This window comes from Camellia sinensis, chromosome 7 (assembly GCF_055761805.1).
Source record: "Camellia sinensis isolate YWXY chromosome 7, ASM5576180v1, whole genome shotgun sequence".
In the NCBI taxonomy this organism is placed as follows: domain Eukaryota; kingdom Viridiplantae; phylum Streptophyta; class Magnoliopsida; order Ericales; family Theaceae; genus Camellia; species Camellia sinensis.
In genome coordinates, this window is record NC_138967.1 from 94513880 (window position 1) to 94540893 (window position 27014).

The 27014-nt window shown below is 40.6% G+C and overlaps 1 protein-coding gene and 1 pseudogene across 3 annotated transcripts; one reads left to right on the top strand and one right to left on the bottom strand.

Annotated features, from left to right (window-relative positions):
* Positions 1-26591, top strand: LOC114282225 (uncharacterized). 2 transcript variants are annotated; one of them, XM_082878827.1, is made up of 7 exons: positions 1-279; positions 3666-3783; positions 7497-7535; positions 7883-8642; positions 8729-8833; positions 24940-25112; positions 26063-26591. In XM_082878827.1, exons 2-7 carry the CDS (start codon positions 3727-3729, stop codon positions 26267-26269), a joined length of 1341 nt encoding a protein of 446 aa, XP_082734953.1. In that variant the 5' UTR covers positions 1-279; positions 3666-3726; the 3' UTR covers positions 26270-26591. The 2 variants fall into 2 exon arrangements, with proteins under 2 accessions (XP_082734953.1, XP_082734954.1); XM_082878828.1 differs by having other exon boundaries at positions 24949-25112.
* Positions 5790-7482, bottom strand: LOC145795217 (cell division cycle 20.2, cofactor of APC complex pseudogene; annotated as a pseudogene). Its single transcript, XR_014335753.1, has one exon. The product of XR_014335753.1 is annotated as a cell division cycle 20.2, cofactor of APC complex pseudogene (transcript).
* Positions 26592-27014: the final 423 nt, after the last annotated feature.

Below are 27014 nucleotides of genomic sequence, written 5' to 3' on the forward strand. Positions count from 1 at the left end.
ATATTGATTTATAATCCAAGGTTTCTAAAGTATATTCTTGCACACGTGAGAAGCGACAGACAGCTTGAAAGAAACCAGGTGAACTCCGTTTCTACGTTTCTGGTTCTCCTCATCAACAAAATTCTTCTGGTCTCTCTCTCTCTCTCCCTCCCCCTCCCTCTCTCTAAAGTTTAAACTCATTCTTTGGTATCGTTTTCTGTTTATCGTTGTTCTTCGAAGCCAAAATGGTTCTGTAGTTTTCTTCTGGGTTCTGCTTCTAGGTTTTGATTTTTACCTAACGTAAGTGCCTCTCCTTCAACTTTTCTATACTTTCTCACACATATATGTATGATTTTTTTGTGTTCTTTCTCAATTTCTGTATCTTGATTTTTGTTCGTTAATTCAGTTATTGATTTTTTATTTGTTTCTATCTATGATGAGATTTTAGAGTGGTAGTGACTTTTGATTGTTTGTATTGAAATCTTAACATGAAAATTGGTGGTGGTTTTTTTTTTTTTTCCCCCTCTCTTTGGAGTTTTCTTTGCTATAGATTATCTTCCGTGAATTTCTGGTTGGGTTTGGTATACTTTTTCTTAGAACTTGTGAAAACTGTAGTTTGGGGTGAAAGCAGAGGAGGTGGCTGGGGTGTTGAGGGCGATGAATGGTGATAAGGCACTCGGTCCAGATGGGTTTACAATGGCTTTTTTCCAATATTGCTGGGAAGCGTTGAAGGCGGATGCAATGGTGATGGTGGAACCGTTTTTTTAGTCTGGGCAGTTTGAGAAGAAACCTTCATTGCATTGATTCCGAAGGAGTTGGGTGGAGTGTGTATAAGTTATTGGCTAAGGTCTTGGCTAATAGACCAAGGGGTGTTTTAAAGGGGGTAATGTCAGTCACAAAATGCTTTTGTAGAAGGATGTTAGATTTTGGATGCAGTGTTGGTGGCTAATGAGTGTGTTGATTCTCGTAGTTAACAAGGGTAGGCGGGAGTCATCTTTAAGTTGGATATCGGAAAATCATATGATAATGTAAACTGGGAGTTCTTATTGTCCATTTTGGAGAAAATGGGTTTTGGGGGCGGTGGAGACAGTGGATTCAATTTTGTATGTCTACGGTGTGGATGTCCGTGTTAGTGAAACTGAATGCCGGCAGGTTTTTCCTTGACTTTTTGGGGCTTGCGACAAGGTGATCCGGTACCCCCTTAGTTGTTTATTTTGGTTATGGAGGCATTGAGCAGGTTGTTGTCTCTGGCGGTGCAAGGTGGTCTGTTGGAGGGTTTTATGGTGGGATTGGCATCTACGTCATCCGTTGTTGTTTTTTATATTTTGTATGCCAATGATGCGCTCATCTTTTGCAGTGCTAATGCTGAATAGTTGGGGTATTTGGGATGTGTGCTTCTATGTTTTGAGGCAGTGTCGGGGCTTCGGTAAATTTGAAAAAGGAGTTGATTCTAGTAAGGGATGTGGATAGGGTGTCAAACCTGGCAGCTATTTTGGGATGTAAGGTGTCAACCGTATTGTACTTGGGTTTGGCGTTGAAAGCTTCTTTTAAGGCAAAAGGGGCGTGGGATGGCATGTTGGAGCGGGTTCAACGGTGATTGGTGGGGTGGAAGAGATAATATTAGTCTAAAGGAGGGAGGTTGACCTTGATAAAGAGTGTCTTGTCGAGTGTTCCAACCTATTTTATGTTAGTCTACGTAATTCCAATATCGGTGGAGCATCGGTTGAAGAAGTTGCAGTGGGAAATTTTATAGGACAGTCTTTTTTTTTTTGGGGGGGGGGGGGAAGGTGTTCAGATATCATTTAGTGGATTAGGATCGGATTTGCATGCCCAAGGAGGTGGGTGGTTTGGGGGTTTGGAGACCGGTGTTGTTTAATTTGGCCTTGTTGGGTAAGTGGCTTTGGTGCCTTGTGTGGGAGAGAGAGTGGTTGTGGCGTCAGGTTATGGTAGCCAAATATGGGGTGGGGAGGAGGGAGTGTAGTTCAGGCGTGGTGGGGGATTCACATGGGCAGGGTTTGTGGAAGGGGATATGGCTGGGTCGGGGGGAGTTTTTGAAACGGGTTCACTTTACGGTGGGGTTTGGGGATAAGGTAAGGTTTTGGCATGAAAGGTGGTGTGGTGAGGAACCTTTAGAGTTTTCGTTCTGGTTGTATTGCTGTTGATTGATAGGCGTCTGTGGTGCCTTGTTTTGCTAGGAATGGGGATTTTGTAGTTTGGGACATTAGATTGTGTCGGCAAGTCCAAAATTTGGAGGTTGGGCAGTTGGTGGATCTTTTGGATCTTCTGTATAGTGTGCAGATTGGGGGGGGGGGGGGGAGGGGTGGGTGGGAGAGGATTGTTCAGTGTGGTGTTGGCTGCCGAGAGCGAAGGGTGTTTTTGGGTCTCTTCGTGTTACCGAGCTTTGATTGGTGGTGTGAGTGGGGCGTTTCCTTGGTGGGGTATTTGGATTGAATGCATTCCATCTAAGGTGGCCTTTTTCATGTGGATGACAGCCTTAGACAAAATCCTGACAATTGATACTTTGGTTCGTTGTCAACACATTTTAGTAAACTAGTGCTGTATGTGTCAAGGTGATGTGGAATCTGTTGATCACTTGCTCATTCATTGTCCTATTACCTACCATTTGTGGGTCACCTCCCCCCCCCCCCTCCCCCAACCCACCCACATCTTTGGAGTGGTTATGGGTTCAACCAAGTTCTTCGGAGTTGGGGTGGGGATTGGGTTGGGAAAGCAGTGCCAGAAGGCTTGGGCACTTGGTCCCTTGTGCTTAATGTGGTTGATTTGGTTAGAGCGGAGCCGGTGTACTTTTCAGGCTGTCACTGATCCCGTCCCTTGGTTAGAGAATAGGTTATTGACAGTTTTGTACAGTTGGATTATGGGAAACTTGCATACACTTACTTAGAAGTGTGAAAGTGAAAACACAAGGGCAGTACAACCAATTTAGACTTACTGAAATAAAAATTTTATAGCACTCACTGGAAAAAAAGTAAATTGATTTTTAACCTAATACCCAACTCCTAAAGAATTGTTTCTCACCTTCCTTTGAACTTATGTATAATATGATACTAAAAATTAATATTATTGTATCCGTACCCATGTTTCATAGGGTTGCAGCCATGACAGAATGTTTATCTCTAGAATGCGAAATGGAGCTGCTGACTGAACCATTATTTTGCCAGATTGTTAGATTTACTAGGAGTTGGTAGTCTTGAAGGTTTTTTTTTTTTTTTTTGGGTTGTTGTCAGTCAAAGAAAGCTGATCAGTGAGTTACATGATAGCTTATGTCATTAAATGTATTGCTTCTCAAACTAGGGGAGAATGTGTGTGGGTTTGGAATCCTTTGGTCTTGCTGTGGTTGTGTTTGTTCTTTCCATAAAGCTGAAAGACAAAAAATAAAAATAAAAATAAAAATAAATAAATAACTAAATAAATACAAAATATAAATATAAATAAATATTAAAACTCTGGCAAGTAGACAATTGCTTTGTCAGGTTTAAAATTTTTTTACTAGCTATTTTTTCTCTAAAATGTGGTGTTTTCTTTCTTTGGCTGTTTTTGTGTGTGTTTTTTGTAGTTTATTTACTAGTCAAATTTACATGCACTTGGACAATATGGTCAAAAGGAAATGATATTTAACCAATTTACTTCATTCAATCCTTGATAAAGTTTCAATTGAATTTATACAGTTGAGTAGTGCCATCTTGATCTTGTAACATTACTACACACATTTACAAGCACTCTCAAAATATGATCCCTACGGATTTTAAAGGTATAACCTGGGTTGGAGATATATACCAGAAGTTTGAAACTGTAAGAATTGATATATTATTGATTGATGTATTGATGTATTACAAGATTGATTGAATTACAATTCCTATACAATCTATATATAGAAGAAAATGTGGTAGTAGGTGTAGTGGAGGTGATAGTGGGTTAGGTGAAGTGGAGTGTGTGGTGAAGTGGAGGTAGGTGAAGTGGAGTGTGTAGTGGAGTAGGTGAAGGTAAAGATGAGAAATTCTAACAGCCCCCCGCAAACTCAAGGAGGAGAGAAACTAACCAACTTGAGTTTGGAGAGAGTAACAAAACAAGAAGATACATAAAAATAAAAAAGGATAGGAGACACTGTATGGTCGTGTCAGACCGTTGTAGAAGACAGTTTATTGGGTCATGGCGGACCGTTTGTAGAAGACAGTTTATGGGGTCATGTCGGACCGTTGTAGAAGACAATGTTGTGACAGTTTACGGAGTCTTGCTGGACCCTTGTAGAAACTAACCGGAATCAATGTCGGGACAGTTTACAGAGTCTTGTCGGACCCTTGTAGAAACTAACCGGAATCTATGTCGGGACAGTTTACAGAGTCTTGTCGGACCCATAAAGGAGCTAACCGGAATCAATGTCGGGACAGTTTACAGAGTCTTGTCGGACCCTTGTAGAAACTAACCGGAATCAATGTCGGGACAGTTTACAGAGTCTTGTCGGACCCTTAAAAAGTCGCACCCTCAAAATGTGTGCCCAATCTTTCAAAAGGCGTGCCATCAAAAGGCGTGCCCAATTCATCAAAAGGCGTGCCATCAAAAGGCGTGCCATCAAAAGGCGTGTCCACTTTGTCAAAAGATGTGCCATGAAAAGGCGTGCCAGTTTGTCGGGCGGCAAGAGGCGCGCGATACGCGTGGCTGCCTCGGCTATTTATCCAAGACGAAGGCTGAGGCTGAGGCATACCATTCTGAAACCTCTGAAACCAACCCTTCGCTGAAAAAAACTCTACCTCTGCGGAGAGAGAAACTGTGGAACACTTTGTTGCCATTCTGTCACCAACCCTTCCGAAACACTTAGCAACCCAAAAACATGGCCTCTTCTTCCCGTCCAGCTACCCAGAACCTGCTCACGCTCTTTCCAGAACTGAACGAGCCCACAAGAGAAATAACTGGTGCGGTGGCCAGTGAACCTCAACCAAACACCTCTGGTTTTGCTCCATTGAACTTTCCGATGCGGTCGGTGGAGCAAAAAATGGCGGTGCAAACTGATATTGAGGCTAATCAGTATACTCTGAAGTCATGCGTGGAAACCATGACGGCGGTCACAAATTTGTCGAACCGGCTGCAGAGTAGGACAAATGAGGTGCAGCATTTAAATTCCCAGCTGGCTCTGCTCCAACGCATGTATAAGGATGCGCGAGCAGAGATAAGCGTGCTAAGGGCAGAAAACAGGGAGCTGAAGCGGAAGGCCACCGTGATGTTCCGATTTGGAGGGCCGCCATATGCTGCAGTGGAGGAGCAGGGAGTAGTGATCGTGCCCAGTGGAGGGGGAAATACGGAGGCAACACCGGCAAGGGCCGCCCAGGACGGAGGCAAGAAGAAGAGACCGGCAGCAGAGTAGATAAGAAAAATCCCGCTGTGGGTGTGGGTGTTTTTTTTTTTGGGTTTTTTTTTTTTTTTTTGGTTGTTTTTGTTTTTTTTTTTTTTTGTGTTGTGTTTTGTGGAAAATGGTGATCGCCCCTGACATGAATAAAATGAGTTTGGTGTGCAGTTCTTCGTCTGCTTTTTTTTTTTTTTTTTTTTTTTTTTTTGTGAGGGTGGAAAGTTGGAACAAGCGATGATGGAAAGGAAAAATAGAAAATAAAATAAAAATTAAAGGTGGCAAAAATAAAGATGTGAAAAGTGGACTGTTGTGTGGTCTTCAATAAAGATGGGAAAAGCTGAGGACGGGCTTGGTGTTGGGTTGTGTTGGTTTTGTATAATAATAATAATAATAAGAATAGAAAGTTGGCAAAATGGTGGGTGTGCTTGAGTGGAGATCAGTGTGAGGTGTGTTTTTTTTTTTTTTTTTTTTGTTTAATAATAATAATAAGAATAAAATAAAATAGATAAAGAAAACAGGGAATATTTTTGGGGGGAGGATGTGCAGGCGGTGGAATATATTATAGAGTTTTGGATGAGTGGGTGCAAAGATGAAGATTGGTTTAAAAAATAAAAAAGGGGTATGGGTGAGACATGGTGGGAACAAAGAGAAAAAATAAATAAATAAAGGGTTTGTCTGTGTAAAGATTCAATAGGCAATGGAGTCTTTGCCGATTGGAGTAGAGCGATTCAGGGTGAGCAAATGGCTCAGGATTTGCCTTAGGTGCAGGTTTCGCCACTTCAGCAGGAGTCCCAAAAACATTCCAAAATCTTAGAGTTTCATCCCCTGCAGCAGATGCTACTGTACATCCATCTGGGCTCTGAGCCATGAAAAGAACTCTGGATGTATGGCCAGTGAGCTCTGCTACTTTCACCATAGATGGGTACTTCCAAAGTGTAAGCTGATTCTGTGTAAAGCCATGAGAGCTAAGCATCTCGCGCTCATTCTTGTTCCACAGAAGAGAACAGACCTGTGATCCAGTGTCAATCGAGTTCAAGCAAGCACCGGTGTGGGTGTTCCAAAACTTTATGCACCTGTCACTGCCACCTCCACCAGAGGCCAGCAAGTTACCCTGGAACGGACACCAAGAAAGGGCTTTAACAACGGCTGTGTGGTCTTCAAGCCTGTGAAGCCACTGTGTTGGGGAATTAGAAGAAGCCGTCGATCTGTCCCATATATGCAGGAGATTATCATTTCCCCCACTTGCTAACTGTTGACCCGAGGCTGACCATTTTAGCCCACAGACTTCTTGATGGTGTCCCCTGTAGGTTTCAACAATATGTGATCTTACTCTTACATCGTTGTTGATGATCTGACCATCCATTTCTCCAGTTGTCAAAATATGATTGTTCCAATCCATAGATCCAACTCGTGATTGATGGCCACCTCTCAAGATTCGTAGCTGTCGATTAGCTGTAGAATCCCAAAGTTGGGTGTTTTTTTGGTGCTCTCAAGGGAGCCTTAGATGGTGGGCTTGATATTCCGCACAGTGACAAGAGGTTTGCTGGTTTCAGTAAAGACAGTAAGCAACTTGATGCTGAGGTTCACCACAAATACATCTATGGAGGCCATGTGTCTGCATACATGGCGACTCTGGTGGAAGATGAGCCAGAGAAGTACCAGTCTCACTTTTTGCGAATACATAAAGAGAGGTATTGAGCCTGATGGCATAGAGGAGATGTACAAAAGGGTTCATGCATCAATACGCGCTGATCCGAGGAAAGGAAGGCCAGCTTGATAGAGAGGTTAAATGCTCTCAACTCTGCTGCCCCTGCTGATGATGGTGATGACAAGGAGGAAAGAGGGGAGTGAAAGCATGTGTAGAGGTCCGGCGGGCGGCCAAGGCGAGGCTGCCGCCCGCCGGTGAAGCAGAATTACTAGCTTCTTAACCTTGCTCTGATACCATGTAAGAATTGATATATTATTGATTGATGTATTGATGTATTACAAGATTGATTGAATTACAATTCCTATACAATCTATATATAGAAGAAAATGTGGTAGTAGGTGTAGTGGAGGTGATAGTGGGTTAGGTGAAGTGGAGTGTGTGGTGAAGTGGAGGTAGGTGAAGTGGAGTGTGTAGTGGAGTAGGTGAAGGTAAAGATGAGAAATTCTAACAGAAACCATGTGCTTGGAGTTGGAAGAAGATATGTATCGGGTAAACCTATAATTTTTTGCTGCATTTCAGCTGCCCTGCAAGGGAAGTTCCTGTTATTTGTTCCTAGTGGTAGTACAATTACAGCTATTGTCAGAACACTCTTTTCCAACCTCCTATTACTATCACTTGCTCTGGGCATGCTCTTTTCATGAGATAATTTTTCTTTATCATCTATTTTCCTTTCCCCACAAGTGGGCTAAATATTATCCTTTGTGGAAACATGGTCTGTGTGTCTGATATGGATGCATTTAATGTGATATGCATTCTTGTTAGTCACAAGTCTGACCATAGATGGTCATTGGAATTGGCAAACTTCTAATTATAATTTAAATTGATATTTTTGGCAGGACACGGTTGAATATGTTGAAGACCAGGTGCAGACAGTTGGTGCAAGTGTCAAAAAGTTATACTCTGATGTCTTACAAGATTTGATTCCTCTATCTTCTATAGATCCTGTCAAAGTAACTGTTGCTGATTTGTCTCTGAACCCATGTACCGATTTTGGGATCTACAAGAAACCAAAAGCAAGCATCAACGAAGGTTGGATAAAGGTCAATAAGCAAGTTGCTAAGGATTCAAAAATGATTGCTGGTGGGAATGTGGACCATACCTCATTTTTCAGTGAACATCAAAATGTTTGTCATTTTCCGCAACCATCTTCTCTGGGCTTGATTAAAGGAGGAAGGTCAGAGTTGTGTTCAGAGAAAAATGAGGATAAAGATACCTGTGAATATTCAAATGTGGATATCAAAATAAAATCTAAGAGGAATAATCATCCGTCATCTGCAATGTTATGGCCAATCACTCCTGGGTCAAAAGATTTGATGAGGGCTTCATTGTGCCACCAACTAAGTAATAATCATGAAGCAGTACGTGATCACAAAGTTATGACATTATGCTTGGCTTCAGTTGAAGTTGCTGAAGGTCACTCTAGAGGAGGAAAATTTTGTAACAATACTGTTAGCTCAGCTGTGTCTATTGCAGATGCTGCTATTGATATCCCAACATCTGATGAGATTTTACCCATTGAATCTTGTGTGAAGAAAGAAACAAAACTGAGTACTTACACCAATGGTGGGCCTGGTGGGTTTTCAGCACAATCAAATGGTAATGTACTTCTTTGCTGCATTAAATTTTAGTTTGTAGTCACTTCCTGTAGTTTGTGTGTTAACTTCCTGCTTTGGCAACTGCAGGCACATGTACAAATAGTGGAGGGATTTCCCCGATAGAGTTATATGCTTGTGGTGATGCACAATATATTGAATCTGCTATTGAGGAGGATGTTTCGTCTCGTACAGGTATTGATGTTTCATAGTTGATATGAAGCTTCTCTTTCTTTCATTAATGAAGCTAGGAAAATGAATTTGTTGTGGTTTCGTTAGTGTAAATTATTTTGTGATGATGCATGGACGAAGTTAGTGATGGAGAATTGTTTTGACCTAAAGGATGGCACTAAAGGCCATGTTTGGATCATCGATTTGGTTAAGGATTTGTGGAGAGAAGAGAAGAGCGAAATGTGAAATAAATTTAGCTTACGATTCACATTTCCCTCCCCATTTTCTTTCCCTACACAAATCCCAATCCAAATACACAGCCAATTTTTTTTTTTTTAAAAAAGAGCCCAATCCTCAACTCCTGTCAAACAAAATGTGAACTGCACTAGTGTACTAGACTTGTTGTATGCAGGGAGTTGCCTGTGTCAAAAGTAGGACTGTTGCAGGGAGTTGCCTGCTCTGCCTTTACTCTTAGGGTTTTGTGTGTGTGTGCACATGCATTTCTTGACTAATTCTAATTTGTTTTGAAGGCAACAAAGGTATTTTTTTTGATAAGTAGTTTATTTTATTAGAAAAGCATCGAGAAGATGCGAAGAATACAATGAGTTAGAACTCCTAACCAATAATTTTATCCAAAAAATCTATGAAAACAAAAATATCTGGGTCGGCCCGTGACTCCATCCAAGTGCATAAAGTAAGCAACAAACGATTCTCAAGCCAAGACACTGAATGAGTAATCTCGAGGAACATCCGCCGATTCCTCTCTAACCAAATCAACCACATCAAACAAAAAGGCATGACGGACCAAATCTGCCGACGTCGACGACCAACACGAGCACCTCGCCAAGCCCATAACATCTCCAACACCCCCTTGGGCTGCCCCCAAACAATCCCAAACAAAGAGCATACCAACCCCCATAGACGAGATGCAACATCACAATGAAGAAATAAATGATCCACCGACTCTGCATCCGTACAACACATACAGCATCGATTCACTAAGACATGACCTCGATGAACCAAATTGTCAATAGTGAGATTCCGGCCCAAAGCAGCTGTCCACAAAAAGAACACTACCTTAGATGGAACATCCGGAACCCAAATGCTTTGCCAAGGGAACAACGTAGTCGTCCCCCCTACCAGACTCCGATAAAAGGATGACACTATAAAGAGACCTTTTGTACCCAACACTGTCCACACCACCCTATCCTCCCCTCGCCCAACGGGTCCCAAACCATATAAAAACCCCAACATCTCCTCTAATTGAGTAGCCTCCCAATCCTGAACTGGCCGCCGCAGACGGACATCTCAGACTACCATCTCTCCATTCCCCAACGTTCGCCACAGTCACCTCAGGCTTTGCCGCAATGCCAAAAACCAAAGGGAATCGATCTTCCAACAACACCTCCCCACACCATTTATCCCTCCAAAACCTAACCCGTTCCCCATTTCCCACTCGGAAATGCACCCGATTCCAAAACTCATCCCTCCCAAACCAAATCCCTTTCCACAAACCCCGACCATGAATGCTTGTGACTTTTCCCGTCCTGCAATCCCCGCTATCCACCCCAAATTTTGCAGCAATCACCCTTCGCCAAAGCCTATCTCGTTTCCACGCAAAATGCCAAAATCATTTACCCAATAAGGCTCGATTAAAAGTAACCAAACTTTGGACCCCCAAACCAACTGCGTCCTTTGGACAACAAATCTGATCCCATCCCACCAAATGATAGCGGAAAACCTCCTCTCCACTCCCCCACAAGAAATCTCTTTGAAGCTTCTCCAAACGTCAAGCCACCGAAACCGGAATTACCTGTACCGACATAAAGTAAGTCGGAATACTACCCAGCACACTCTGAATCAAAGTTAAACGCCTCCCTTTAGACAAATATTGCTTCTTCCAACCTGTCAGCTGCCGCTGCACTCTCTCCACCACACCATTCCACACCCCTAGCGACTTAAAAGTAGCACCCAACAAGAAGCCTAAATAAGAAACTGGTAAAGCTGATACCTTGCATCCCAAAATAGCTGCTAACATGGGGACTCTGTCAACCTCCCCCACTGGGATTAACTCAGACTTACTCAAATTCACTCTTAGACCCGAGACCGTCTCAAAACACAACAAAACACACCGCAAATAGCCCAACTGCTCAGCACGCGGATTGCAAAAGACCAAAGCATCATCTGCATACAAAAGATGCGAAAAACCCACCACACCTCCGGCCAAAGATCCGACCGAAAAACCCTCCAACAAGCCTTCAGCTACCCGCCCGTCCCAACAATCTAGTAAAGGCCTCCATTACCAAGAGGAACAACAATGGCGACATGGGATCTCCTTGTCTAAGGCCACGAGAAGTAGAAAAGAATCCCGTCGGTTTACCATTCACCAATACAGATAGCTGAACCGTAGAAATATAGAACTTCATCCACCGACACCATTTCTCCCCAAAACCCATCCGCCTCATAACGTAGAAGAGACACTCCCAGTTAACACTATCATATGCCTTCTCAATATCCAACTTACATATCACCCCGGGACGCCCCTGCCGAAGCCTTGAATCAACACATTCATTAGCTACTAATACGGCATCCAGAATTTGACGACCCTCGATAAATGCATTTTGAGCTTCAGACACCACTGTTGGCAACACACCACACAGCCTATTTGCCAAAACTTTAGCTAACAGCTTACATTCTCCCAGGTAAACTAATAGGCCTAAAATCCCGAATATCCTCAGCCCCTCCTTTTTTAGGAATCAAAGCCACAAAAGTCGCGTTGAGACTCTTCTCGAATTGCCTCGAACTAGAGAAAGCCTGAAAAATGGCCATCACATCTTGCCTAATTACCCGCCAACAGTGCTGGAAGAAAGCTACCGTGAACCCATCTGGACCTAGAGCCTTGTTCCCACTCATAGCCTTCAAAGCCCCCATAACCTCCTCTTCAGAGAAATCCATCTCTAGAGCCTCCCTATCCCCTCCATCAATAGCGTCAAAAAACACCCCATCTAACCCTGGCCTCCATTGTCCTTCTTGCCGACTAAACATAGCCTGATAGAAACCCACTGTACCCTCTCTAATCTTTGTATCTGTGGTCAAGTCAGTCCCAGCTATCTGCAATCTAACAATCTGGTTCACCCGGCGATGGCAATTCGCCATACGATGAAAGAATTTTGTGTTTCGGTCCCCCTCCTTTAACCATAAATATCTAGATTTTTGACGGAAACACACCTCCTCCATACGAGCCAGACGAACAAAATCTTGCCTAGCCGCCTCCCTCTTAGCAAGATCTGCTTCCCTCAACCACCCATTCATCTCCAACTCATCGAACAACTGCAAAATCCCCAACACTTCTGCTTTCTGCATCTCTAACCGACCAAATGACTCTTTGTTCCACTGTTTCAGGTCGCCTTTAAGTAGCTTTAGTTTTTGAGCCAGCCTACCACTTGGCGAGCCAAACACCACGTAACTCTGCCACCACTTCTGAACCATGTCAATGAAACCAGCAGACTGTAACCACATGTTCTCAAAACGGAATGGCGTAGGCCCGCCACGTAAACCTCCACTATCCAACAGAAGAGGCCAATGATCTGAAACTGGACGAGGCAAATGAAGCTGCATAACCCTCGCAAAATGTTCCTCCCAATTTTCGCTGACCAAAAATCTATCAATCCGAGACATCTGCTGCCCATTAGACCAAGTAAAGGCTCCCCCCATGAAGCGGTAAATCCATCAGTTGACAATTGTCAATAAATGTACAAAAGGCTCGCATTGCACCGTGCACCCGACTATTCCCCACCTTCTCAATCGGCCCTCTGACCACATTAAAATCCCCCCCCCACACACCATGGTTCTGACCACCGGAACGCAACCATTTCCAGCTCTAATAAGAACTCAGCTCATTCGGCATGACGAACCGGCCCATATACCCTTGTAAACACCCATCGAAAATTATCTGCCACACACCTAAACAAGCAAGAAACAGAGAAACCCCCTAACTCCTGACCCTCTCTCACTACGATCCTGTTGTCCCAACAGAGTAGAATCCCTCCTGCTGAACCCACTGCAGGCAAAGAAATCCATTCCACAAAACGACCACCCCAAATTTGTCGAACCACCTCATCCTCCATTACCTCCATTTTCGTTTCCTGTAAACATACCACGTCTGCTCTAGCATTCCGCACCACTGCTCTGACAGCTGTCCTCTTATCCCTATCGTTCAACCCTCGCACATTCCATGACAATTTTTAATCTCATTTCAACAAAAGGGCCCCATCCGTGGCTTACGGACCTCTCACCCTGACATCCTGTCTACATGGTCATAATTAATTGAACAATGCAGATTTTTGAGCTCACGAGCCCCTTTCCGGCCTGCTACTGGCGACATCTTTTCGGCCGTTCCAGAACCAGAACTCCCTGGCCTCCGTGATGCCTCTACCGCTGAAAATAGTCGCATTGCCTCTGCCTCATGTCCTTCAAAAGACACTCCTAACAAGCGGCTGACCTCACAAATCCTTTCCAGTATCCATTCAGACACAGCAGTATCAGAAGGAATCGCATCCTCACCAAACCCAACATGATGACCCGAAGGTAAGTTTGAACCATCTCGCCACAGCTCCTCGTCACTCCCCATAGCCAAGGGCTGAACCACCAGGGATAGTTCTTTCCCGACATCATCCACAGTCTCCAGTCGATCGGCTCACGAAATCGCAGCTAACGACGTCTCTTCCCTATATCGATCCCCATCGTCTTGAGACCGGGGCAAAAAAGCTCCCACCTTGAGACGACTGACCTCGGCCACCTGGTCCGACACCTGCGAAGGTTTGAACTCCTCACCACCATCAGCCAAATGTTGATCTGACGTCGATGGGTCGCCCGTCGTTACAGTCGAAACTCGCATAGTGGTCAAAACCCGACCCGCTTGAGAGAGACCCAAACCCTGATGAAGTGTATCAAAAATCTTGGCCACTGGTGTCGTGTGTCCATAAGAATGGACCATACTCTTCCCAGATGGCCTCTTCCCTGTATGGCCCAAGCGCTCCTTCATTTGAAAGTGGCCCACTTTCCCCACATTGGGCCCAAATCCACTGCCAGAAGCCCTCCCAAAGCCCACATGCTCTGTAGTGTGTTTTTTTGGCCCAAGCCCGTTAAATGGACCCAGACCCAAGCCCTCCCGCTGGCCATTTTGATCGCAGTCGTAGATCTTAGAACGAAAATGTGGCCCAGCAAATTGAGTACTGCCCATAGTCTTTCGACCCAAGCTAGGCCCACCCCCCTGACCTCGCCTCTTTGGTAACCAAATCTGAGATGATCTGACCCTAATTGTATTATTCTGAAAATTTGGCTTCCGCCATTCTCGCCCAAAATCACGACGACCAAATCTCCCTAAATCTCGTATTTCCAAATTCGGTCGTTGCTGGGCACGAATTTCCGGCGAGCCCCACCGCTCCATGGCCGGTCCCTCTTCTAACCAGACTGGAAGGACGTACCGCCAATGGCCCCATCTGACATGAATCCGCGGCGGAACGCCATGCCCCGAACCCTGAACCTTCAAACGAATACAACCCAGCGACTCCATCATCGTTGTCGCAACATCGGTGGCCAGAAAACCCCCACACCGATCCTCGATTGCTCGAAACACTTGCTCCCCTCGAAGGTGAATCGGAAGACCCAACACCTGTACCCAAACACTCTGTAAGGGCAAAGAACACCCCTTAGTACACAGTACCTCCGGCGACCACCGTTCAAGATGTAGGGGTCGACCATCAACCACCTATGCATTATTCAGAATACAAATGGCATCACCTCTGTTCGAAAAGGCGAATATTACAAATTGGCCTCCAATCGGTTTCACTTGTACCCCTCCGGTGACCCTCCATGCTCGATTTGCCCATGCCGACAACCTGTGAGCCTCCATGCCCTTCTCCCCCAGAACACCCACTTGACCTACCAAACAAGAATCCATAAAAAAGACCCACCCTAGTTCGGACCCCTGCTGGACTTCCACCTCCCTACCAACAGACCTCGCCATTGCTACCCCTGCACCATCTAGCCAAGCTCTTACTTTACCAATGTGATTTACACTCCCCCTGGATACCCAACCATTCCCTCCCCAAAAACATTCTAGAACCAAAGCAAACCCCTCCCAACCGTCTCCGTAAGATGACTGAGGGATGAAAATCTGACGGCACCGATCCCCCGACTGGACCAAAACCTGAACCTCCTCGCCCTCTTCCCCATGACGAAGCCAACAGGCCACACTTCGTCGACCCCCTGAGACCCGACCCAAGAAAACCCCATTGGCCACCCTACTAGACACTCGAAGCAATTGTGTCGCCACCCACTTAATCTCAGCACCAACCAAATCAATATTCCAATGAAGTCCCTGCCCCCGTTCAACAATCTCAACACGTCTACGTCCAATGCCATCTTCCTGCCCCTCCTCGAACTCAAAAGATCGATCGCCATGAAAAATCGGTCGCCGGCGAGAATGATCCTCCGAAACCATCAGTCATTCCAAAAATAAGGCAACAACAGATATTTGACGTACTCATTCCTTCCAACTTTCTAGATATTGCAATCAAAGAAATATTTCACTTCTTTTACATAGTCATGTGATCTTTTTGGATCCATTTCATGGTTCTATTTTCTCCCGTTGAATAAATCCAGCTTTATTGTACATTCCCTATACACTTGCATATGACTTGCTCTTGGATGTGACATTAGAACCTGCCATTATTTTCATGTGCATCAATGGTTTAGACATTTGCATTGAGATGTTGATTTATGTATTGTTTCTATCAGTTTTATGTTTAAAAGGTATGATGAATATTCTTGATGTCTTTGAAATGATGATATTTGAACTTTCAGGAATGTTGCTATATGTTTATAAGGAAAAGAGAAATTGTATATTCAATTGTGTGTTTAATATAGAAGAATTACATCAGTATTTATAACCTAGGTTAACCCTAAAATAAGGAAATAAGCATAATTCCTAGAATATTAACAGAATAAAATGTACGCAATATCTTTAGAATATCTACGATATCTATGGAATATCAATAATATCTAAGAGAACATCTACAAGTATTCTCAATATCTCCAGAATATCTACAATATCCATAGTTGTCAAATCGGGAATCGAACCGAATCGCGAATTGAATCAAATTGTGAATTGTAAAGATTCGGTCACTTTTTAAATTACTTAGAAAAATATATCTACACATTTAGATGTTAAATATATCTTATAAATATGAAATATTTAGACTTAAATTAATAAAAACTTTGTTTTGAATGATGATATTTGGACAATAAAGCTTATATATCTTTCCAAGTAACAATGAACTAATAATAAGAAAGAATTAATTGAAAACCTTTATTTTAAAACGTAAACATTATAAAAGGTATGCATGCTTATTATGTTTTTAAAAAAATAAAAAACCAAGTAAAGAACTTGTGGAACCATTAGGTTTAAAAAAAAAAAAAAAAAAAAGAAACCGCCCAAACACACTTATGTAATATCAAACTATATTTATTTCAATAAACCTCAAGGGGTTGGCTTGGTTGTCGAGACCTGGGCTTGGGGGTTGTGCTCCCTTCAAGGTCTCAAGTTCAAAATCTCATACATGCAAACAATTTCCTAGGACTAGTCCATATGGGGCTTCACCTTGATTTTAATTGGGACCCCCGCAAGTGGACAGTGGGATTGGTCCTCCGAATTAGTTGGTCCAATGAGTCGGATACTGAGTTATCACAATATATATATATATTTATTTCAATAAAATAGCAATATTGATGGTGCAAGTTACTTTAATCTTAAACATGTTTAGAAGATATATTATGATTTTTTTTAAGGAAAAAAATAAGAAAAGATTAAAACCATGTTAGGTCTGATTGAATCTGATTAGATCCTATTAAAAACTTCCTAATCACCAAAATAATAATAAATCATGTATATATATTTGTTATTTTCATCCTAAATACTATTAGAAGTTATATTATAATTTTCACTAAAAAGAGAGAACAACATAAAAAAAAATATCCTGGACACGATAGTTTCAAGAATTGCATGAATCGAATCGTGAATCGTGCAATTTATCAAATATTTACTTCCAAAATAGATTCATCCATAGATTCATATCAATTTTGCATATATTGTGAATCGAATCGTGAATCATAAGATTATGATGACAGAGACAATATCTATAGAATATATTCAATAAATTCAAATATCTATGTTATCTACATAATTTACACAATATTTTTAGAATATCTTCTATATCTATAGAATATATATAATATCTTCAAACTATCTACAATATTCTCACACCCTTACTCAAAACTCAAATGTATTTTGCCAAAAAATATCGCGAGTTTGCCAAGGAGGAATTGAAAGCGAGCACTAGTGTGAGTCTTAGTGAAGAAATCAGCAACCGGCGGAACTAAAATGATAAAGGGAAGATGAATAGATTCAGACTGAAGATGATGGACGAAGTGATAATCAATCTCAATGTGTTTCGTCCATTCATGGAAGACAGTGTTTTGGGCAATCTAGATGACGCTTTTGTTGTTATAGTAGAGCTAGTTCGGAGAAGACAAAAACTCCCAAATTAGATAGTAGCCATATAATCTCAGCATTATTATGAGTCATAGCACGATACACAGTTTCAGCAGTTGAATGAATAACAATAGTTTGTTTCTTGCTTTTTCAGGAAATGAGGAAATCCCCAAGAAACATATAAAAGCCAAAAGTAGATTTGCGATCAGTGATATCACTATCCCAATTAGAATCAACATAGGCTCAAAGATGTAAAGAAGTCGTGGAGGATAACAATAATTCTTAGAAGATAGTACCTCGAAATTTGAACTAAAGAAGCCCAGTGCGTAGACCAAGAAGCAAAAAAATCTAGCTGACCACATGAATAACATAAGCAAGATTAGGGTGAGTTTCAGTTAGATAGACCAAGCAACCCACTAATTCTTGATACAAAGTGGAATCATCCATAGGAACACCATCAGTATTGTTGAGCTTCACATTAAGCTCAATCAGGGTGCTAGAAGTCTTATTATCGGAGAAAGAGGCATGGTGGATAACCTCATTAGCATACTTGGCTTTGAGAGAGAAAATGCCCCTTGGGATAAAAGGCAACCTCAATAGCAATAAAATAGTACAAAGGACCTAGATGTTTTATCTTGAAGGTACAGACCATATGTTGCTTGACCAGAGTGATGGAAGAAGGATTAGAGCCAATAATGATCATGTCATCCACGTAAAGCAACAGAGCAACAAAGTTAGTAGAGGTGTGAAAAAGAAACAAAGCAGAATCATAGGCACTAGGATGGAACCCAAGTTGAGTAATAGTAGTCTAAAAGCGATCATACCAGGTACGGGGAGATTGCTTCATACCATTAAGTGCACGGTGACGATTACATACCTGTTTAGAAGAATGAGGTGGACCAGGGGGAGGACGCATGTCGACTTCCTTTCAAAGATGGCCATGAAGAAAGTTATTCTGAACGTCCATTGTTAGGGAGGTCAACAATGGACAATAACCATAGAAATCAAGGTACGGTGAAGATGACACACTTGTTCAAAAGAATGAGGTAGACCAGGGGGAGGACACATGTAGACCACCTTTCAAAGATGGCTACTAAAAAAGGCATTCTGAACGTCCATTTGATAGGGAGGCCAACAATGGACAATCGCCACAGAGATCAAGGTACGATAGTGGTCATCTTGGTTGTAGTGTTAAAGATTTCCTCATAATCATGGCTTTACTTTTGAGAGAAACCTTTAGCCACTGAGCAAGCTTTGTGACACTATAAAGAACCATCTAAATGAGTCTTGACTTTGTAGACTCACTTGTAACCAATTAGATTTTTGCCAGCAGACAAAGGCACTAACTGCCAAGCAAGGTTTTAAATAATGGTGGTGGCTACCATAATGGAAACGGTAGTGTTGACACGATTGTAGGTTGTAATGGTTGTAGTGTAACGGTGGTAGCAATCGGAGTCGTGAATTTTTTGAATCTACGCACAACCTTAAGAAAACATACCGATGCATGTGTTTTTATTTTAGAATCATATTTAGTGAGGTTCAAAATGATTTTTGGTATATTTTGTTTAGTTTTTAAACATGATCCAATATATATACAAATTTTTACTCCTTCTGTTCCAAAATATTAGTCCCTTATTTCATATTTCATTGTCCCAAAATATTAGTCTCTTTTCAATAATCAATGACTAAAATAACATGAATTTCCTATTTTTCCCTTCCTTCAAATTCATTAGCATTAATATGCACAAAAAGTATAATTATGATAATTGATGTTCCCCAAAAAAGTCAAAGGGTAGTTTTGGGAAGTTATTATTTTTGAAGTATAGTAATTGTACTACCAAAAAAAAGTTGAATTCTCCAAAAGAGACTAATATTTTGGGACGGAGGGAGTATTAGTTTTAAGTCGCGATGGAAAATTTTCTTATTTTGGATTTATTTAATTTTATTTACTTTACTAATTATGCTTTTGAGAAAAAAAATGAAGTGTGTTTAATATTAAAAACAATAGTCTCAATAGGTAAAAGATTTCTATCAGTTTCTTTGTGAAATAATGCCAATGTCCAAGCATCATTGCTTCTTTGAATTTAACCTTCCGTAAGCTTCTTATACTCTGCATCATAAGGTTTGTATCAGAGTGTATGTTATGTAAGAGAAGGGTCCACATAAATCATTGGAGGTAAAAGCAATATTGCTAGTTAACTATATAAGATAAAGAAATAGCTTTTTTATTCTAATTGGTGGGTTACCCAGTGGAGATGCTCTTAGGGGAAACAATAGATATATACGCATCATAGGGAATCTCAAAGGGAAAGGGATCGATGTGAATCAATTTCTTTTTGGGAACAAAAGTAGTGGTGGTAGATGGAAGTTGAAAGTAAGTCAGACGTTCGAGGAACGCAACATAGCAGGAGACATAGAGGTGGTGTGAAACAAGGTTATGGCAACGATAGCCTTTCTGGGTAAGATTGTAACCTAGAAGACACATGACAGACCGAGAACCAAGTTTGGTTCTATCCTTTTAAGGGAGAAGAACAAAATAGGCAGACCTAAAGACTCGAAAGAGGGAGTAATTTGGAACTGTAGATTGCAGAGCCTCATAAGGGGAGCAACCTAAGAGAAGGGGAGTCGGCATTCGATTGAGGAGAAAGGCAGAAGTAAGAACAACCTTGTCCCAAAAGCAGAACTAGACAAACGACATATGAAAGAAGAGTCCGAGTAGTGTTGAGGAGATGACAGTGTTTTCGCTTAATCTTGCCATTCTGGGCACGGTTATCAGAACATGAAGATTGGTGAATGGTTCTCAGATTGGCCAAATACTCAAAGAACTTAGTTTTGGTATTCCCCACCCAAGTCAAACCATAAGATTTTAATAGTAAACCCAAACTGTGTTGTGATGATAGACTAAAAAGTGCGGTATATATGGTAGAAATCAGATTTATGGGTTGTGAGATAAACTGAAGTGTAGTGGTGCAGTCATCAATAAAAAAAAAACATGGTAATGTAGAACTACCTTTGGTGGAAACAGGAGAAGGCCCCTAAACACTAGTATGAACTAAAGAAAAAGGTATAACAAAAATAGAAGTACTTTTATTAAACAATAAGGCAATCTTTTTGGCAAGTTTACAATCTTGACACTCGGTAAGTTCGCTAGGTATTGTACCCAAAATCCAAATTGAACTGAAGACGACAACTGATCAGCGGACAAATGCCCCAAATTGAACTGAAGACGACAATTGGTCAGCAGACAAATGCCCTAATCTAGATATGCCACAAATGAAACTAACTTGATGTAGAATAACTAAAAAGATGAAAGGGTGGCTAGAGAGGTAGTCAAAGGAAGATGCAAGCTCTCCATCACATAGAAATCTCCAACTAGTAGAAGAAGAAAAGATAACATCAAAACCAAAAGCAACAATTTGACTGATGGTTACAAATTGACAGATAACTTAGGAACACAAAAGATAGAGGGAATAGTAACAGCTAACATGGTAGGGGTAAGACAGATCCAATAGATTTGACAGACATACTACAACCATTGGCAACATGTACAGTAATAGGAAAAGGAAAGGGGAACATAGTTTTGTAGCAAGGATTAATGGGGAGTTATATGATGGGAGGCACCAAAATAAAAAATCCAGACAGAAGGAGACATACCTAAGGAAGACTCAATCAAACCTGAATAAACAAAGGTCAAAGCAGAGGCAGAAGATGATGGCTAGGTAGAGGAGGACATCATCTGTTGAAGCTGAGCAGTCTGGACACTCAAGTTAGCACACCCAGAGTCACTGGGAGAAACATAGGTTGTATAAGCTGCCAGAGGCTGAAAAGAACTCGAAACAGAGCTCAGAACTATGCCGGAGACTTTGGAAAAAAATGTGCAAATTGACACTACTTATTGGGGCAGTTGTATTTCCAGTGGTTCTTCTAATGATAGAAAACACAATCGTCGTAAGAGAGCTTGGACTTAGGCTTTCCAGTAGTCTGAAGCAAATGAGCAAATGTTGAGGATTAAGAGTTGGGAAGATAGACGGAGACAAAGCCTAACTAGCAGTCTTGAGCCAAGTTCCTTAGGAGAGGAGCTCATGAACATCATCCACAGAGGGGAGAGGAGATCAGTGAAAGATGCCACCACAAATGGAAAAAAGGGTCATAAAAATTGCACCAAATTACTGTCCTCTCAGAATTTCAGATAATCATCTAGCACCTTGACACTAGGTGGTTTCATCAAGGCCAACAGATCCTAGAAACCAGTTATCTCAATATAGAAGTCCTGAATGGACTTGTCCCACTGGTGAGCACTTTAAATAGCATTTTCCAACTCGTAGCGCTTGGCAAAGGTGACTGTTGATAAACTCCAAGTAAATGCTTCCACACCTCCTTTGTAGTAATGTACTTGGAGAGCATCATCTCACTACGATCTTCCATAGAGTTGTGGAACCAATTCAGAACTTTGGCGTTATCATAATCCCAAGTTTTACATGTAGCCTGATACCCCTTTTTCTTGGGATCCGATAGGTGAGGAATAGAACCAAAAATATAACCCCTTTTCCTGTGACCAAGTAGGAAGTTTTTCGTAACACTGGACCAATAGGTGTAGTTGGCGCCAGTGAGTTTGCAATTGATGGCCTGTATCTTGTCATCCGACATCGTGAGAGAGCTAAAACAAGAACAAAGGATCGAGAAGGGGTTTGGTGTTAAGGAGATGGATGGTTCAATTTAGTGCTAAGAAGGATTAGAAGGGTTCGGCTAGGACAATAAGAACTAATATTGATGGAGAAGAAACGAAGATGAAACAATAAAGGCAGATTTTCAAAGGTGCTAAAACGGAGACAAATTAGGCCTAGGGTTTTCATAAACATAAAGCTCCGATACCATGTTACGTGATCTTGGGTAGAACTCAAAAAGCTAGCTGTTGAGGTGAGGGTGTCCTCACGCTTATATACTTCACATTACTTTCTTTAATACTTAGGCAATTTGGGACTTTGCTTCACACCCTCCCTAACTCCCATAGTACTCACTCTGTAGCACCTACAGTGTGTAGGCCAAGGACACACACCCTTAGGTACTTTGGTTTGATACCATGTAAGTTTCTGAGGAAAAGAGAAACTGTATATTCCGTTGTGTTTGATACAGAAGAATTACATCGGTATTTATCGCCTAGGCTTAACCCTAAAATAGAAAAGGAAATAAGCTAAGAATATTACATAGAATAAAATCTAGACAATATCTATAGAATATATATAATATTCTCACAATTGCTTCATTTGCTTGTAAATTATGATGCATAGTGCACAATTTGATCAACAAATTTGAACTACATATTCATTCAATTGATGGATCTTCTTATTGTTTAGTAGTGATGATATATTATTTGGTCAGTTATCTCAGTAATTGACCTCAAAATGCTTACCTGACCCCTTTTCGCACTGAACAATCATTACTTGCTAGTGGAAATTTTTTGGGTTCTTGTACTTCTATTGAAGTTTAAGACTTCTCACATGTAATCATTTTGGGCCAAATAGAAATTCTGGTCAGAACATTTTATAATCTATAGCACTTTTATCATTGGTTGCAGAAATTTGCTTAATCAGCAAACACAAGAATTTATATGAGATTGGGAATTCCGCTTTCTCAACATATCAGTAATTCTTGGTTGGTTGTAAATAGAATTTGCTTGTATTGTTAATATTCAGATGATAAAACTTTTATCATTTCCTAATGGAATAACATTTTTTATCAATATTAATTTCCATATATCGGTAACAATAATTATTATTTTTTTATCATTATCGGTCCGCTTGTTTTGATAAAAAGCATTTTCTTCCTTGGAAAATATTGTTTTGAATATATATATTTTTTTTGTGTGTGTTTGGTTTCAACCTTTAAAATAAGCTAGAAAACTTTTTTGCTGTTTGGTTTGCATGGAAGGTCAATCTAAAAGTTCTTTTTTTTTTTTTTTTTTTTTTTTTTTTTTCACAACAGATTTGCTAGTGGTGGCAAGGTGGTGGTGGTAATGGTAAGATGGGGTTTATGATAGTGATGGAGGGTGGTGAGTGCGGGGGTGGCAAGGTTGATGGTTGTGATGGAAGGGTGGTGGCGTTAAGGTGAGGGTGATGATGGTGGTGGTGGCTGGTGGTGGTGGTGGTAGAGTGGGTTGGTGGTAGTGGTGGGGTGACAGTGGTGGCATGGTTGTAGTCTGCCTCTTTAGGTCTGATAAAGGTTTTCTGCCTAACATAATAGAAAGCATTTTCCATGCAAAACTGAAAATAATTTCTATTGACTTCCATTTTTTATCATACCAAACACCCCATTTATGAGGCCGGAGGTTTGAAGATAACTAGCTACGAACCATGGCTCAATTCCCAACAGAATAGATAAGGCAGCAAGGAAGCGTACAAGGGAAACCACAGCCTGCCTTCGCATCTGCAGATGCAAACCTCAGCTGAAGACCACGTGCACCGTTTGCATGCATGTGCGCCATGTATCCAACTGCACCGCCTCATAAATGAAGAAAATGTTTTTGGAAAAAAAACTTCTTCTGCTGAGTGTATATATTTTCAGTTGCGTTTGTTTGCAATATAGAGTTCTTTAATCCACCTTAGAGGTGGAAAGAAACAGTATGAATTTTTCATTTTCAAATGTGTACACTTCTTAGGAGTTAAATTTAGGCTTCTTTGGATGTCCTTCAAAATATAACAATTTCTTTCTGTTTGTTTTGTATTAGAAAGTTCAATTTGTTGTTTGAAAAGAGTCTGCACTGAAAGAAGCTATTACTACCTTCTGAATCTAGAAGATCTAAGATAGTATCATCTGAATTTCTTGAAGTGATCAGGTGAAACAAAGCAAGAGTTCCAAATGATACATGAAACATGAGATGGACTTATTGCAACAGCCTTGGAGATAATATTGCAATTATGTTCAATTAGAAATAATGACTCTTTGAGCTCATATTTCAATACATCTCTCAAGTTATTTAATATTTGTCTCCAATATCTGTGGAAGTGATAATTTCCACACTATTTCAAATCTTAGTGGCAAGAAATTCTGAGTGGGGTTATGTTGTTATCCAAAAACTGAAATCATTGTTGCTAAGAAAGAAACACTCCTTTCAAGAAAGAAACTCACTCCCAATTGAGATAGAACCTCCCAAAAAAAAAAAGAACCTCTCAAATTTACAAAACTTAAAGAAACAATAAAAAAATAAAAAATAAAAAATAAAATTAAAAGAAAAACTATACTTATTCTATTACTTTGTAAATATCATATTTATTTATACTTAACAAAGACAATTTGTAGTTGACATAAATTTCTAATAGTTATTCATATTGTAACACACATTACAACTCAGGAAAATATTTGTTAAACTATATTTATGTGTTTAGTATATAATATATATATATATATATATGCTCCCAATGCGCTCTTGTCCCCGCCTCCGCTTCCGCTTTGTACAACTAACTTTCAAATCTCAATCTCTTACTCCATTTGAAGTGCTGGTTCTTTGATTAGCACCAGTTTGCAATGCTGCCTATTATTAATTTTCAATCTATCGACTGACCTCCTTGAATCTTTGTAGGAAGATCAGGTAACTGTAATTTGGATTTGGTTGAGAGTAATGGTATAGCTGAGCCAAGGATTGATATCATTGAACAATTTGACGACTCAAAGTTGGAGGAAACTTGTGTCTTGGTGGACAGAGACAAACTTTGCATTATCTCTAACACAGAAGACAAACCTAGGTCATACAAGGTACTCTCTCTCTTTGTGTGTGTGTGTGTGTGTGTGCAGAGACGAAGGTAGACTAGGGCCAAGGGGGGCCTTGGCCACCCCTAGTTTTGAATGAGATCCTTTATTATATAGTGTACATGGAAGCTCAACTTTTTTAATAATAAGGAAATACCCCTTCAAAGCCAGGCATTGCACTAATTACTTCTTTATTTTTCTCTTTGCATTCCCTTCTTTTTTGGTTAGGCAATGAGATTATGTTATTTCTCTTTTTTTTTTTTTTTTTTGGGTCTGTTTCTTTTCATCATTTTGTCTCTATCAATTCAAAGCTTCATTTTTTTTTTTTTAGTTCCATTGTTTTTAGAAATTTTATTGCTATTTTTTATTTTGGTGTACTAAGGTCCCGTTTGGCAGTGAGGTTTGTAGCCAAAAAACACTATAAATTGTCGCATCACTCTTTCTACTTTTTGCACGTCTTTTAGTAAAAAGTCGAAAAGTCAGCTAAAATAACCAATTCCCAAATAGGGCTAGCTTGTATTATTACTTGCAAGCTTTTATATAGACATATTCTTCACACCAAGTTGGCATTTAATATAATAGTGATATCACGTGACAATATTACCAACCAATGAGAAATTTACATTGCGGTAGTGAAGAGTACGATCTATTTGGTTCAACTTCTAACAAGTTGGAAGCTGACAAAGGGAAAAAAAAGTCTCCCTACTTCTCAATAATGAGGTTTTTAAAGCTTATTATATTTGCGTCATAGGTTGTATGTAGAAGTTACACCAAACACGCTGAATTTTAAAAAATATATATATATATAAGCAACTTCATAAGCTACACTAAATAGTCCCATAGTTAGGTTAGTAAAGTGGTATTTGTCCAATCTCATTGGCGAATTTTTATTAGCATGTTACACAGTATGTATTCCTTGGTCCCCTCTTAAATAAAATCCTAATAATTTATTTCAGAAAAAGATTGGGAAAGCTTTCTCTTCAAAAAGGTCAGCAAGGAAGCAGGAGTATGAGCAACTTGCAGTACAATATGGAGACACAGACACAGGACGACCAAACCATACAGGTGTGGAGAGTTTGATGCTGACTCTTATTACCATGGATGCATTCACAAAAAAATTACCAGCTCATGATTTTTGCGAATCCGAGTGGGAGCTTCTCTAAATACCATTAGTTGACAGGGCCACGGCCACGCCCAGTAAATAAACATTCCACCTTGCAATATATTTTTTTTTACTGTCCATCTGCTTGCTGATGATGGGGGAATAAAATTACTGTGCTCCCAGTAATGGCAGCTAAGTTATTTGCTGTTGAACAATCACAGCGAAATGTATAAAATTAGCAAAATAACCCACCTTTTCGGTGGTTTAAGTTATCAATAGCAATAGTCATAATTTGCCAAACCCCATGTGTGTAAAAGTCAGATGGCGGTTACTCATGGCTTTAACCTTCTCCTCATTTTTAATATGTACAGGTCCTTGCCTTATTTGATACGGTTGTTCTGTTTCTTGTTGTGTCCATTTTAAGTCCTTTCTGATGCTTATTTGGTTGATCCATGAAGCCTTTATATATTTATTTTAATTTTCTTTTACACTTGCGGAGAGCATGTTTTGCAGCAGCTGGCATAGGGTTGTATGGATGAGGGATTTGGTGGGATGGGCTTGTTGGGTTGGGTTAGGGTGTCATACGGGCGATGATAGGGGCAGCAGAGCAATGTGACTGACAATGGTGAGGAAGGGTGAAGGGAGGGGTTGGGCTTCTAATGTAATTTAAAAAAAAAAGAAAGAAATTCTATTGAATTATTATTGTTTTCTTCACTTTCAATTGATTAGTAATTTTCAGAAGTCTTATCCATGTAGAAAAGTAAGGCAATGTAAAATAATTAAGGAGTCATGCCAGGAAAGAAATA

Excerpts from the sequence above, each read along its gene's own strand:
- LOC114282225 (XM_082878827.1), top strand. The coding sequence starts at position 3,727 with ATGATCCCTACGGATTTTAAAGGTATAACCTGGGTTGGAGATATATAC. Across the intron at positions 3,784-7,496 it reads GAGATATATACCAGAAGTTT|GAAACCATGTGCTTGGAGTT; the intron begins GAAACTGTAAGA and ends GAAATTCTAACA. Across the intron at positions 8,834-24,939 it reads GGATGTTTCGTCTCGTACAG|GAAGATCAGGTAACTGTAAT; the intron begins GTATTGATGTTT and ends GAATCTTTGTAG.